The 13,416-nt window shown below is 39.3% G+C and overlaps 1 protein-coding gene across 3 annotated transcripts in view; it reads left to right on the top strand.

The window, feature by feature from the left end:
- Positions 1 to 13,416, top strand: part of LOC131686130 (protein O-mannosyl-transferase TMTC2-like) — an 876,983-nt gene that overhangs the window by 35,784 nt on the left and 827,783 nt on the right. For all 3 annotated transcript variants that reach the window (XR_009304937.1, XM_058970300.1, XM_058970299.1), the window contains exon 2: positions 2,347 to 3,470. Coding sequence is in view for 2 of the 3 variants with exons in the window: in XM_058970300.1 (XP_058826283.1) it covers positions 3,442 to 3,470 (29 nt within the window). In the remaining variant the exon portion in view is untranslated. The remainder of the gene's footprint in view (positions 1 to 2,346; positions 3,471 to 13,416) is intronic.

The raw sequence follows: 13,416 nt of genomic DNA, 5'->3' as shown, positions 1-13,416 counted from the left end.
GCCTACCCGGGAAGTAGAGATTGATGGTGTAGTCTCCGAGAGGGGCTTTAATTACGAAATATAGATTTGGCTCGTTCCAGTCGCTTTAGTCAGTCAGTATGCAAGCAATTGCGTTCAGCCTTTCGCCAGATCTGTTCTTCCAAAATTTGTTTTTTTTTTAACGGAGCTGGTTTACCTGTTCGCCTTTTTGTGCCGGGCGTAGTTGCAAACAATGGGGCCATAGAGTTACCCATTGTATAAACAACGCACGGCTCGGAAAATGCGGAGAGAATTATGAAAAAGACTCCTCATGAACTGTCGACATATTCCACATATAAATTATACGGGGAAAAACTGAAGCATTCGTTTGAGGAACGCTCTGAGAGGAAATGCTAAAAAGGGCTACGCCACCGGCCCCGGCAAGATTCTGACAATCCCATTGTGGTATAGATGGATAATTTTATTCGAGGAGACTTTAACTCTGTGGTCATTCGTCCTTATACCCATTGTGGGAACATCTTCTAATGTTCCTATAAATATTCGAAAAAGGAGTATCATACCCTCTCCTAAGCTTCCTCATAAAGGCCTGAGAATGTCCCTTGATGGGTGCTGTTACAAAACCGACGTAAGTGCGTCAGTCCTATTATTTTCCTAGGTTTTACGCAATGCATTTGCTTTGTGTAAATCCTAGTAAGCTTTCGACGTAGATCTTCCACAATCAGGGGCGGCGAAACACTTTACGCCCGAGTGGGTAGAAAGCATAGGGTTCATTAGTAAGGATTGTTTCCCTTTTCGCAATGCACAAGCTTACATTACTTTCACATTAAATCACGTTCGCTTATGCAAATGGAATTGTGGCACATCGATGTTTTCAAATGTGTGTAGTGCGAGATACATGCATCGCGCATCTAAATTTTTTGAAATGGTTCAAAATTTCGAGTGGGTAATTACCCACTCGGTTATTTTCGAGCGGGTAGTACTGCCCATACTTCTCACGCTTTCCGCCGGCCCTGTTAACATCTAGAACATTTACGTATCCTACATTTAATAAAATATATAATCAGTCGCATCCCTTGCTTGAGGCGAATCCTGACTAACAACCAACCCACTACCCAATCCGTGGTACTTATGGGAGTGTCACTGAGTTGGGGCCTTCCGTTAAGTAAGTACCACATCAACACTTCCTTTCTCATATCCCAAGTTACGGTAAAGATGGTCATCGCTCGCAATGGTGGTTCTCAGGCGAAATTCTCGATTGGACTGGATCAATTGTTATTCCCAAACAATGCTCCTGAAGTAGTCTGGCTGGAAACGAGAGTCATCAGTCTGCAATCTACGAAGTAGGCCGTGCTTACGCAACGCAACGCAACTCGTGGTATAAAGAATTGTCCGTTTCAGTGCATTTCTAGATACCGAAAAGAATAATCCGGTGGAAAGATATTTTAGCAAATTCAACGAAACTACTTTAGTTTATAACTTCCATACCACTAATTCTTGTTACAATTTAGCAAATAAAACTATTTAGCATAGACATTAACAATCGTGTTAAGATACAGATTGCTCTTAACACGGTATATCCTGAAGACGGAAAATATGATAAGAACTATGGTTATACATTATCGATTTTATACCTCAGGTGAAACTCTGGGCTCTGGAAATGAAAACACAACAATTAACAGTTAAAATTCAAAAATGATTTACTTTGAAGTATAATTTAGGACGACTGTTGGTAACCCTACTGTTCCCAATGCTTCTACAACAACAGCTACCATTGCACCGCCTCAGAAGAAGCGAACGCTAAAATAGGCACATTCGCAATCACGATCTGCAAAAACAAGACACTGGAAAACAGTATTCAGGACGACATATTCGCGTATGGTAACAGAAGAGAAGAAAAACTGAATGATTCGCATGCTATTATAGATACCACAGCAAATGTTTCCGCACTAAAATGTTTGCATTGTAGAATAGAAAGTAGTGTGCTCAAGATCGGGATTCTTTTCGGGTTCGATCGAAATTTATAATTCTTGCAATATAAGCATACAAAAGACTCACGACTCAGTTAAGCTAACGCATGTAAACTTGTTGCACAGACGAAATTATATAGTAACAAAAAACTTTGTAGTTCTATATGACACTCCTATACCGTTCTTTCTATCGTCACACATCGTCAAAAACATTCCTCCGCTTCTCCAAAAAATAAACCTCATTTGAGGATGATGTAAGTTTAATCTGGATTAAAGTCGTTGCTAGTATTTATTTAATATCACGAAGAACCAGAGGATCTCTAATTTCAAATTCAGCAAATTTATTCACCCATCAGTGAGCAACCTGACACAAAAATTCCCCAATTCTATATCGTTTCAGATCCTCCGGCAAATGACGGTATCGAGCAGCCTCGTAACGGTGATGACTAATGACGATTCATCGCATACCAGCAGTGAATGGCTATAAGAAAATAAAGGATAGAAAGAAGATAAAAAGTACTAGAGCCTTTTCACCAGCTAGTGTTTCGTGAAAAGCAATAAGAAATCGGAGAAACAGAGCAAAGCATCGTCTATAATAACAGGAAAAACATGTTGATGATCTGACTCCATGCGAAAAAAAACTATCCTTCCCGGTTGACACTTTCCATCGCCTTCGGTGTGTCGCCACAACTACGGTTCAAAGAAATGAACTCGATCTCGGTAGAAATTTGATAAATCGTAAAAGAAAAATAATACGAAGTGATAAAGAATAAAAAAAACAATTGAGCACTAAGAACGAATCCGAACTTGTAGTGCAATAAAAATAACTAGGAAAAACTGAACGAAGGACTCTTGCGAAGTGGGAAAAACAGAGGAGCAAAGTTTGCTTCATTCTGGTTGACCCAATCTCGAAACAGAGAGCAATTTCCAACAAACATACACACACACCCTAACATTTACTCGCAAGGGAATATGAAAATGCGTGCAATAGTCTCTCTCCTCGTTCAATGCGAAAAGGAAGAAAATTTACATAAATAGTTTACGATTCACGGCACAGTGAATAGTTTAAGTGATTTCGTGAAGCACCGTGCGAGAGATTTTCCGGTTGGAGGAGGAAACGCGGAAAAAAGTTCTGATTCAATTTGGTCGGAATTTAAAGTTAATTGAGTGTTACACAGCCTATCCCGGGTGCCAGTTCCGCTGGGCTGTATGTGTGTATGTGCAAACGTGTGGTGGTTTGAAATGCTATAAATATCCATTGTATGAAACGTGCGGGTGGGATTTTGTGTCTCCCTCTAGTATAGCCTAACCTCGGGTTTGGTCCTTCGCAGGATCGTAGAGTGAAAGTCGTAGCAGAAAGCACAAAAAAGAGGAAAGTTTGCCCCTTTTGTGTCCAGCGACGTGATATGAATTGCTTGTTCAACTTGTGCGCCAACCAGCAGCAGCACGAGCACCAACACCAACACCACCACCAGCGACTACGAAGCTTCTAGCAATGGCCCAACAGCAGCGCAACAAGTCGAGGTAAGTGTTAATTGTGTACATTATTTGCATTTAGCTGGATTCTACGAATGGACGGGCGTTATTTCAGACGATGGGTTTTTTTTGTCAAATATCCGAGAAGGGCAAAGTTTTAGCGACGTAACAAATTCGAGTTAGAAAATCCATTTATCTACCTAAGATCCTTTCGATAATATTTAATTTCTATTAGAGCAAAATGGAAGAAAATTCCAGGAAAATTTTCAATTCAGTTCAAAATCTGATCCAGTCACTTCCGTTCGTTCGAGAAATGTTCCCATAATGCATAATATATTTGGCGTCAGTTTTGATATTTTTCCGTGGATCTCACATTTTAATTCATGTCGCACTGTGAGCTAGGGGGACCAATTGTTACTTCAACACAGTTCGACAACGGCAAGTAATAGCAAATAGGGGTGGGTGGGTAAATTCCACCCCCGTCGCACATGTGTCAGTCGGAAATAGAAGGTGACGGAGCCGGAAACGGTGAGAAGCTTAGGAGCTGGGTAATTTCCGTACTTTATTGCACGTAAATAAAGCGTGATGATGAATGGGAAGCTAAAGAGCTGTTAGCAACAGGGTTAAATTTGTTCACGGTCGTATTTTTTTACCGGTGGGGGCATATTTAACAATGAGAGAAGTGAGGAATTTAAATCTTGTCACGACATTCCTACAAATTTAGTTATATGAATTTCTTGAAAATAAAAAAAATATTATGCAAATTCCCTTTAACACTGCATTTCAAACTTTCCAAATTGTCATTGTATGGAAAACTTAGAAATCCAAAAAAAGGAACTGATTAAAAATTAAACAGAGTTAAGTATACTATTGAGCTTTAATGGCAAGAATATATACAGAGTTGCATAAAAGAATAATAATTGGGAATATCTGCTAAAATTGCGAACTTTTTCACAAGCACGCTTGAATCAGCTGACGAATCCATGAATAATGTTTTGAGTTCTGTGATATTGTTCACGTGAGAATATTAAGATTCTTCACAAAATTGCATTCTTTATGAACAATATGACTAATATAGTACGGCTCATGAACCAATTAACAACACTTGTGGAACCATGAGAAATAATTCAAATTTCCTGAAATAGTTCACGAGGTAATATCAAGACTTTTGATTTTGTGAACTAATTCAAAACTACGAAAACCAAATCATGATAAAGATGTAATAAATCTTCAACTAAACTGATCACGTCTTATAGTCGACTGTAAACTATGTTCATAAATTTATGCATAAAATCACGAGTGAACATTTGGGAAATGAACTATATTCAGGCAGTTGTGAAGTAGTTTACCGATCGAAATAAGATTTTATAATGATACAGCGGCAACTATAACTGAGATTCACAAAAATATCTTAACAAATAAAAACACACCAAGTATTTCAGAATTAAAGGCACTCTATTTACAAATTTGGGAACAACTTTTTTCGTGGATCGCTCATGAAATTATTTTGATCCGTCGGTAGTGTATGCGAAAATCCCTGTACGTATGATTTCTCCTTACCTGCAATCTCCTGGCAAGCGAATTCGTTATTGACCAGTAGCCGATTTGTAGCAGTCGCCTTGTCTCCATCGGCATTTAGATCAAGCTGCTTTGGATGCAGAAAGGGCCCTACAAAAGAGTGTCTTTCTCCAGTTACCTAAAACGGCACGAAAGCGCAAACATTTTGAAACAGCAAGAACTACTAATAGCTAACGACTATTGCCGAAAAGCGTCTAGTCTCGGAGAGATCCAAACACTCACTATCCCACCTAACAAGTCGCAACACTTAATAAATGTTTCCCCAATATACCGGTCTTGATATCCAGTCTTCTGCAAACCTACCTCAGGCCAGCTTGAAGGCAAGAATCGTCGAGAACACTTCTTGGTTTGTCTAGAACAGGTTTGGACGATTATCGAGCTTGGCGACCGTAAGTTGTACTTGTGTGCGTTGTATGTTCCACCCGACCGCGCTCGTGATACCGAATACGTTGAAGCACGCTGCAGCTCAGTTTTTACTATCCTGGAAGACGCTAACGCTGTTGATGAGATCATGGTACTAGGAGGTTTTAATCTTCCTAGCATTTCATGGAAATCTTCCCTAATGGATTTCTTTATCCAGATTCGTACCATTCCGTTCTCCACCCATGTGCAGTGAGGTTACTTGACAACTATAGCTCAGCCACGTTACTACAAATCAATCCTATTGCCAATGAGCATAGCCGCCATCTCGATCTTTGTTTTGTCAGCGATCAGGTTTCCGCCACATCAATAGTGACGGTTCCCTCTCCTCTAGTAAAACCTGTGGCACATCATCCTCCACTGATTGCCACGATTGATAGCTCTGTGGTGCATGACTTCGATATATTACCGCTTTCTGTCTTCTACGATTTCCGTAAAGCTGACCATCGCATTATCGCAGACCTTCTTTCCACCATCGATTGGAAAAATATTCTGAACCCCGAAGATGTCGAAACTGCAGTTCAAACTTTTTCAAACGCTCTGGTGTACGCTATTGACAGGCACGTTCCAAAGAAAGTTCACCATCGACTAACCGGCCCTCCATGGCAAACGAGTACACTGCGACGGCTGAAGTCTTTTAAGAGAGCTGCCCTGCGGAGGTTTACCAAGTATCGCACAATATCACTCAGAGACTATTACATCAGTCTCAACCATGCGCATAAACGAGCCAGTCAGCACTGTTTCTATCGATATCAGCAAAATATTCAGCGTAATCTCAAGTCGCATCCTAAACGTTTCTGGAAATATGTGAACGAGCAGCGCAAGGAATCAGGCCTGCCGTCGTCTATGACTTTCAATGGGAACACATCTACCAGATCTCGAGACATATGTCCACTTTTTTCGGAGCCCCACTTATGGGTCATGCTCTGGATGCTATCGATTTTAATGCAACGATGATTACCAGAGTTTCCCCTCGATTTAAGTCATCTTTCAATTCGGGACCCGACGGGTTCCCCTCCGCGATTCTGAAAAGGCACATTGAAGTTTTAGTTGCTCCGCTTGGTCAGATCTTTATGGCATCTATTATTAGAGGTATTTTTCCATCACGATCACGATCACGATCACGATCACCATGGCTTCACGTCCGGGCGGTCAACTGCATCTAACCTGTTATGCTTAACATCCTACATAACAGAGAGTATGGAACATCGCGCTCAAATCGATGTCGTTTACACCGACTTATCTGCCGCTTTTGATAAGCTAAGCCACGATATCAGAATAGCAAGAATGGAGAGATTTGGAATAAATGGTAGTGTTTTGCAGTGGTTTCGATCATACCTCACAGAACGAGAGATAGCGGCTGTCATAGGAGATTGCCAGGGCCCTATATTCACTTTTACGCCAGGAATACCTCAAGGAAGCCATTTGGGACCGTTGATGTTTCTGATATACTTCAATGATGTACATCTATTTCTGAAGACTCCACGAGTGACCATCACGGATGACCTCAAGATTTTATGCATAATTCGTACAATTGAAGATTGCATATTTCTCCAACAGCACCTTCAGGCCTTTGCTGACTGGTGTAACACGAACCGCATCTATGTAAACCCGAAGAAGTGCTCTGTAATATCATTTTCACGGAAAAAGGATTCGATCTATTTTAAGTACCGTCTACTAGGAACAGAAATTGAACGCGTCAGGTCAGTCACGTGAAGGACCTGGGAATGATTCTGGATTCTCAACTTACGTTCAAACAACACTTCTCCTATGCAGTCGGTAAAGCGTCTCTAGCGCTAGGATGCATCTTCAGGATAGCCAAAAATTCTCCAGATGTTTATTGTCTCAAATCGCTGTACTGCGCTTTATCCCGATCAATCCTAGAATATTGCTCTGAAGTGTAGAGCCCAAACTACAATAACGGCGTTGAGAGATTTGAAAGTGTACAGCGTCGCTTTTTACGTTTCGCGCTCCGTAGATTGCCGTGGAGAGATCCTGTCCGATTACCTAGCTATGAAAACCGCTGTCGGCTGATTCAACTGGAGCCCCTTCATGTTCGAAGGAATACAGCAAGATCTTTGTTCATCGTCAACACTTTGCAAGGTCATATAGATGCTCCAGCTATATTAGAACAAATCAATATAAACCTCGCACCACGAACATTACGCAACAACATTATGTTTCGATTACCGTTCAGACACACTAGTTGTAGTATGCATGGAGCCATCACTGGTCTACAAAGGATATTCAACCAGGTTGCTTCAGCTTTCGATTTCAGCGTGTCTGCTCTGCGTCAGTGATATTCTAGACTTTTTAATCGATCTTTTAACCTAATTTGACTTTTTTACCGTTTTTTGTGAATTATTGTCTGACCGTTATTTTTGTATATGACTTGAGTGTTAGAAATAATATTATTAAGGCCAACACCATTGAGGCTTTGATATGCCTGTTGGTGTATATATAAGACTAATAAAACAGTCCTCTAAATAGATGCTCCATACGTCGCCATCAAACACCTAGCATCAACTGATCTTACAAAGGCTCCCGTTAAGTTCTAGGTCCAACTCCTTCAAACATCAGGTTTCAAATTATTCCAAAGAAAAATATTCAGTGAACTTGTATTTATGATTTAGTAAAATTTTAATTTTCGGTTGGTGCTCCTTATTTATTTGTTTATTCATTTATTTGAAAAGGAACACCTATTTCTAAAGGTTTTCTTTTTCGTTTTTTTTCCGTCAGCCTCTGTCGGCACTGTGTGCCTATCAATAGCAGCGAAAGAGGTGACTCTATCATATGGAACCTATTTTTTGTTTTTCTTATTTATTAAAATTTTACTCCAAGGGCCATTTTTTGAAATTAATATATAGTTCAAAGAAACCATAAATTACAATTCATGAAAAATAATGGAAAAAAATGCAATTACTCTTATAATGCCTACTTCTATTCTGGGCGCACTGTTTTCCGCTTCTTGTAGTAATTCTTTTTGTAGGTAGTGAACAATGCTCTGGTTTACCCACTCAGGATAGAAGAGATGCTCTTGAGGTGACTTAGATTAGCTGGTTCTTTTTTCCTCCTCCGTGATTTCGGATCATCTCTTTCATTTTATACCAAAACGAACAAAAAACGGACCAAGAGACCGTCAGATACTGAAGACACGAAATCGAAATGATTGGTCTTATAGATTCAACCAGTCACAACATTTTAGTCCAACAATGTTTTAATACGGAATGAATTTCTCGTATGAAAATGATATTAAGTGCCAATGAAAATGTTATTGCGTTAAAATGAGGCGAAACAAAAACTGTCGTCTCGGCTATATCGTTCTTAGTAAATCGAAATATTTTTTGCCTTGTACGTTTGAATGTGATGCGTAGTATTTATACTAAGAGTACAGAGTGCAGAATATATAAATTCAAATTGAGTTCAATTCAAAAACTTGTCATTTAAATTTAAAATAGAGTTGCCAATATCGAGTATTACATCTGAGTTTTGTTAAACGTGACAATCACTTTTGGAGAGCTTTAGTGCTTAGTCGTCCATAAAACTACTTCTACTTTTTTTTAGATAATTCGTTTAGTTCAATGCTTTAGCTAATCGAAGTAGAGGTTCTTTCATCAATTTTTATCTATTTCCAACAATAAAAATAATAAAAAGTATTTCAATGTTGCCCAGCAGATCTCGCGTAATCTCTTAGCCATTGCACGTGGATACCTATTTACGAGGCAGAGAAAAATATTTTTTCCTCACCAACTGCGTATGAGGGGTTAATGATATCTATCTAGCTATTGAACACTTCCGTGTCATCATCGTGGTTGCTGCTTTTATGTTCGCGTACATCTGCTGATTTCTTCCTTGCTTGGTTGCTTTTACGAGTGTGAATTTTCTCAATAATTGTGCTGGTTGTAGATTTTGAGATACTTGGCGCAGCTTTTGTCGTTGTCAATATAACCTGAACAGGTGCCACAAAGTTGGTGTTCAGTTGTTTCTGATCAAGGTAAATCGTAATGTGCCGTTTTTTTTTTCACAGAACTGGAATGTACTAGTTCGTCCTTTATATGTGCAAAGAATACTATGTGTAATTATACTATCGCATTGCGATTTGTTCTGAATTTCTCCTAAATGTGACATGTATCTGCAAGTAAGCGATATCGGATCTTGCGACCGAACTTTGATTTTCTCACTGTCCATAAGTATGAAGTTCTTAATCATAGAATTGTCACACACACAACCAAGTATTTTAAATAATTCAAAATGAAAGGTTTGACCTGGGCCAATTTGTTGAACGCTTTGAGTGCTGAATACATGACATGGTTGAACTCGACAGAAGTGACTATCGTAAGTCTAACATTTTTACCTTTAGAAAATGTTCCTCATCACGAATACTTGGTCTTATGCGAATAATCAACAATCACAGTATTTGACCAGAGCACCACTTCTTGCTTCTGCGACTCACTCATCTCGATAGATTACTAGGGCAAGAAGTATAGTAGCAGCAGTACCCGCCTGGGAAGTACAGTTTGATGGTGTAGTCTCCTACGGAGGCCCTAATTACGAAGTATGGGGTTGGATTCTTTAAGAACCCTTTGCTTTAGTCAGTGAAAATTCTGGTTTGCAAGTAATTGCGTTCGGTAAAAATCGAGGAATGCAAGAAAACCACTAATTTTCCATCAGCCTCATATCGAGTTTTTCGCAGGGTCTGCTCTTCTACGCTTTGTTCTTTTGAATGGGGCTCGTCTGCCTATTCGTCTTTTTGTGCCGCGAGGCATGGACTGCCCTAGTCGCAAACCATTGGGCCTACAGCTACCTATTGTAGAAACAAGGCACGGTGTGGAAAATGCGGAGAGAACTATGAAAAGTTTGCCTACTGTGGAAACACTCCGCGTGGTCTCTCAACATATTCCACATATAAATTATTTGGGGAAAAATTTAAGCACTCTTTCAAAGAACGCTCCGAAAAAAATTGCTACTCTAGAGTTTGACCAACCCATTCTGGGAATATTTTCTAGTGTGCCATATATTTATATTTTCGAAGCAGGAAAATCGCTTTCTCTCCTTAGCTTCCTCGTAAAAACCTGAGACTATCCCTCGAAGGGTGCTGTTACAAAACCAAAATAAGTGATTCCTGGTATCGGGAAACCTAGAAAAGAGCACGATTTTCCACAGAGCACATCAAAAACGCCAAGTGTTCCTACATTTCAGTCCATACATTTTTCCCAGGTTTTACACCATGCATTTACATTTTGTAAAACCTGATTAACTTCCAATGTAGATCTTCCTCAATTTTACCACTATTCGCCAGGGCTGAGGAAACACTACGGTAGAGTATTTTTGGGGATCAAAATGTGCTGATCTTTCAATCGGATTAACCTTTGCTCGGTACCAGGTATTGAAGTTGTCAAGTCCGAATTAAAGGCAAAGACTTATTGATATTGTTTACATATACATCGCACCTCAGCTGGTTTTAGAAGACTTCAATTCTTCACGATGCGAACCGATCTATCCAACTGCGTGATATTTGTAACAATTTCAATATGACCATTAGAGTGACAGGAAAAAAATGACCCCTATCGACCCATGCCTGAGTCGATTCCTAATCCCACCAGGAGTGCTTGCTCCAAATTTGAAGCAATTTGGACAAGTCTAGCTACCGGACCAACGTCTGAAGTTTGTATGGGATTTTTCAACAATTCACATGGAGAAAACCCACAAACTCGCATTTTCACCGCTAGGTGGCACTGTATGAATCGTATTATCACTGTAAGTGAAAATAAGAAAGATCATTTAATTGCCTACAACTTTGTCGAAGACTACCAGTGAATCCGGCTTTGTAAAAAGAAGTTATTAAACTTTTAACGAAGTGATGTCTGAGTCAGTTTTGCATGGGGCCTAGCAGTGCATGGTTGTGTATCAGTACTCGATTCCTATGAACTATACATTTTTCTGAAATAACGGTTAGGTTCAGCTCAATAGTATGTTCAGAAGATTTATAGTAACTAATACGAGCCATGTTTTGGTTAGAAAATTTTAGTTCAACATTTTACCGCATAGAGGGCGCCAATACTAACTTTTCAACGGAAAGAGATAGAGATTAAGTGTTTTTTACAAAGTTGTAGAACAAGCATTTTTAAATAATTCTTCCGAACATCTCGATATTCTATCTCACTTCTAGGAAAAGTTAGTGCTGGCACCCTCTATGCGGTCACAGGTGGAACTAAAATTTTCTAACCAAAATATAACTCGTATTATGTACTACAATTCTTCTTAATATACTATTCAGCTAAATCAAACCATTACCTCACAAAAATGTATAGATGGTGTGAATCGACTACCGATACACAACCATGCGCTGATAGGCCCCATGCAGAACTGACTCAGACATCACTTCGTTAAAAGCATAATAACTTCTTTTACCGAAGCCGGATTCACTTTTAGTCTTCGACAAAGTTGTAGGCTATTAAATGATCTTTCTTATTTTCACTTACAGTGATAATACGAGGCATACAGTGCCAAATAGCGGCGAAAATACGAGTTAATGGGGTTTATCCATGTAAATTGTCGAAAAATCCCATACGAACTTCAGGCACGTTAGTCTGGTAGACTTGTCAAATTTGCTTAAAATTTAGAACAAGTACTCCTGGTGGGACTAGGAATCGACTCAGGGGTGGGCCGATTGAATTTTCAAAAATGCATCATTTTTCTGGGCACTCTAATGACCATCTTGAATACGGTGGAAATTACACAAATTCCTGCTTCGCCTGCAAGACCAAGCGCTTTAAATTCATTATTGTACTCGACCTCGCTACAATTAGTGAGACCATTGATTGAAAGAGCTACGCGTCCTCTATATCCAAAACAATCGAATTAAAACAAGAAATTCTTCCGGAGGAAACATTCAAGGTTTGGACTGGTTTAATCCTATACACTGCGATTACACTCCGTGGTGACCAGAGAGTGTTCTGAATTGTACGCGAAAAGGTCTTATAAGGACCTTTTGAAAGTCGAATCACCCGAATTATTTCGAATATACGTGACGTTAGCAACACAAACGAAAAACTTGACGAAAGCTGATAAACGCGGTTATTGGCACCGGTTCGTCGACGGATTAACGAGTGAATAAATGTTTCAACTGGTGGCTAGGCCCTACGTTGTGTATTCGATTCAACTTTTGATCGAAATTCACGCAACCAATAATCTTCAGGCGTGTAGATCCACATTCAAATCGACGTTTCATGATGAAATGATAATGCTGTATTTAAACGAAATGAAAATTTTAAACACACATATTATCTGACAGCATAAATGCTCGCGCTTAGCATTGTAGTGCGCATATTACCGTAACGTTCATCAGAAACGTTAGAGTCTCGTCGTAGTTTCTTGCAAAGAATGTTTATCTACTATATGTTATCGAACAATATTGACTGTCCCGACCTTCTTTCTAGGATTAATTTGTTTGTTTCTCCTCGTGGTATAAGGAGATTTTATGGATTCTTAGACATCGTACAGCTTATGGCCAGAATAAATTGGTGGACAGATGTTGTAGCAAATTCAACGAAACTGCTCTAGTTTACGACATGCATACCACTAAATCTAGTTCTAAGTTAGCAATTAAAAATTTTTAATATTGCCGTTAACAATTATATTAAGAGTTATCTGTACGGTATATGCCGAAAACGAAATAAATAAATAAATAAAAAGAAGATGACAGCTATGCATAGCTTGTATGCTATTTATTATGACAGTAGTGGAGTGGCAAGGACAACCACATCGTTACAGTTTCTGGGGAAAATATCAGAGTTCCTGAGTGCTCTATCTGAAAAATCATGCCAGATTACCAGATACAAATATTAGTTTGAGTTCCTTCGCACTGCTCTATTGCGGGTAATGAGAAGGCGGACACTTAGGCATTAGAATGTAATTTTTGTGAAAAATCGCGTAATTTCAACGAGTTTTTCAGTATTTTTGTCAAAGGACGCTGGAAAATTGGGAAATTTCATGG

Source organism: Topomyia yanbarensis, chromosome 2, assembly GCF_030247195.1.
Source record: "Topomyia yanbarensis strain Yona2022 chromosome 2, ASM3024719v1, whole genome shotgun sequence".
Taxonomy (NCBI): domain Eukaryota; kingdom Metazoa; phylum Arthropoda; class Insecta; order Diptera; family Culicidae; genus Topomyia; species Topomyia yanbarensis.
This window is presented reverse-complemented; position numbering and strand designations above follow the sequence as displayed.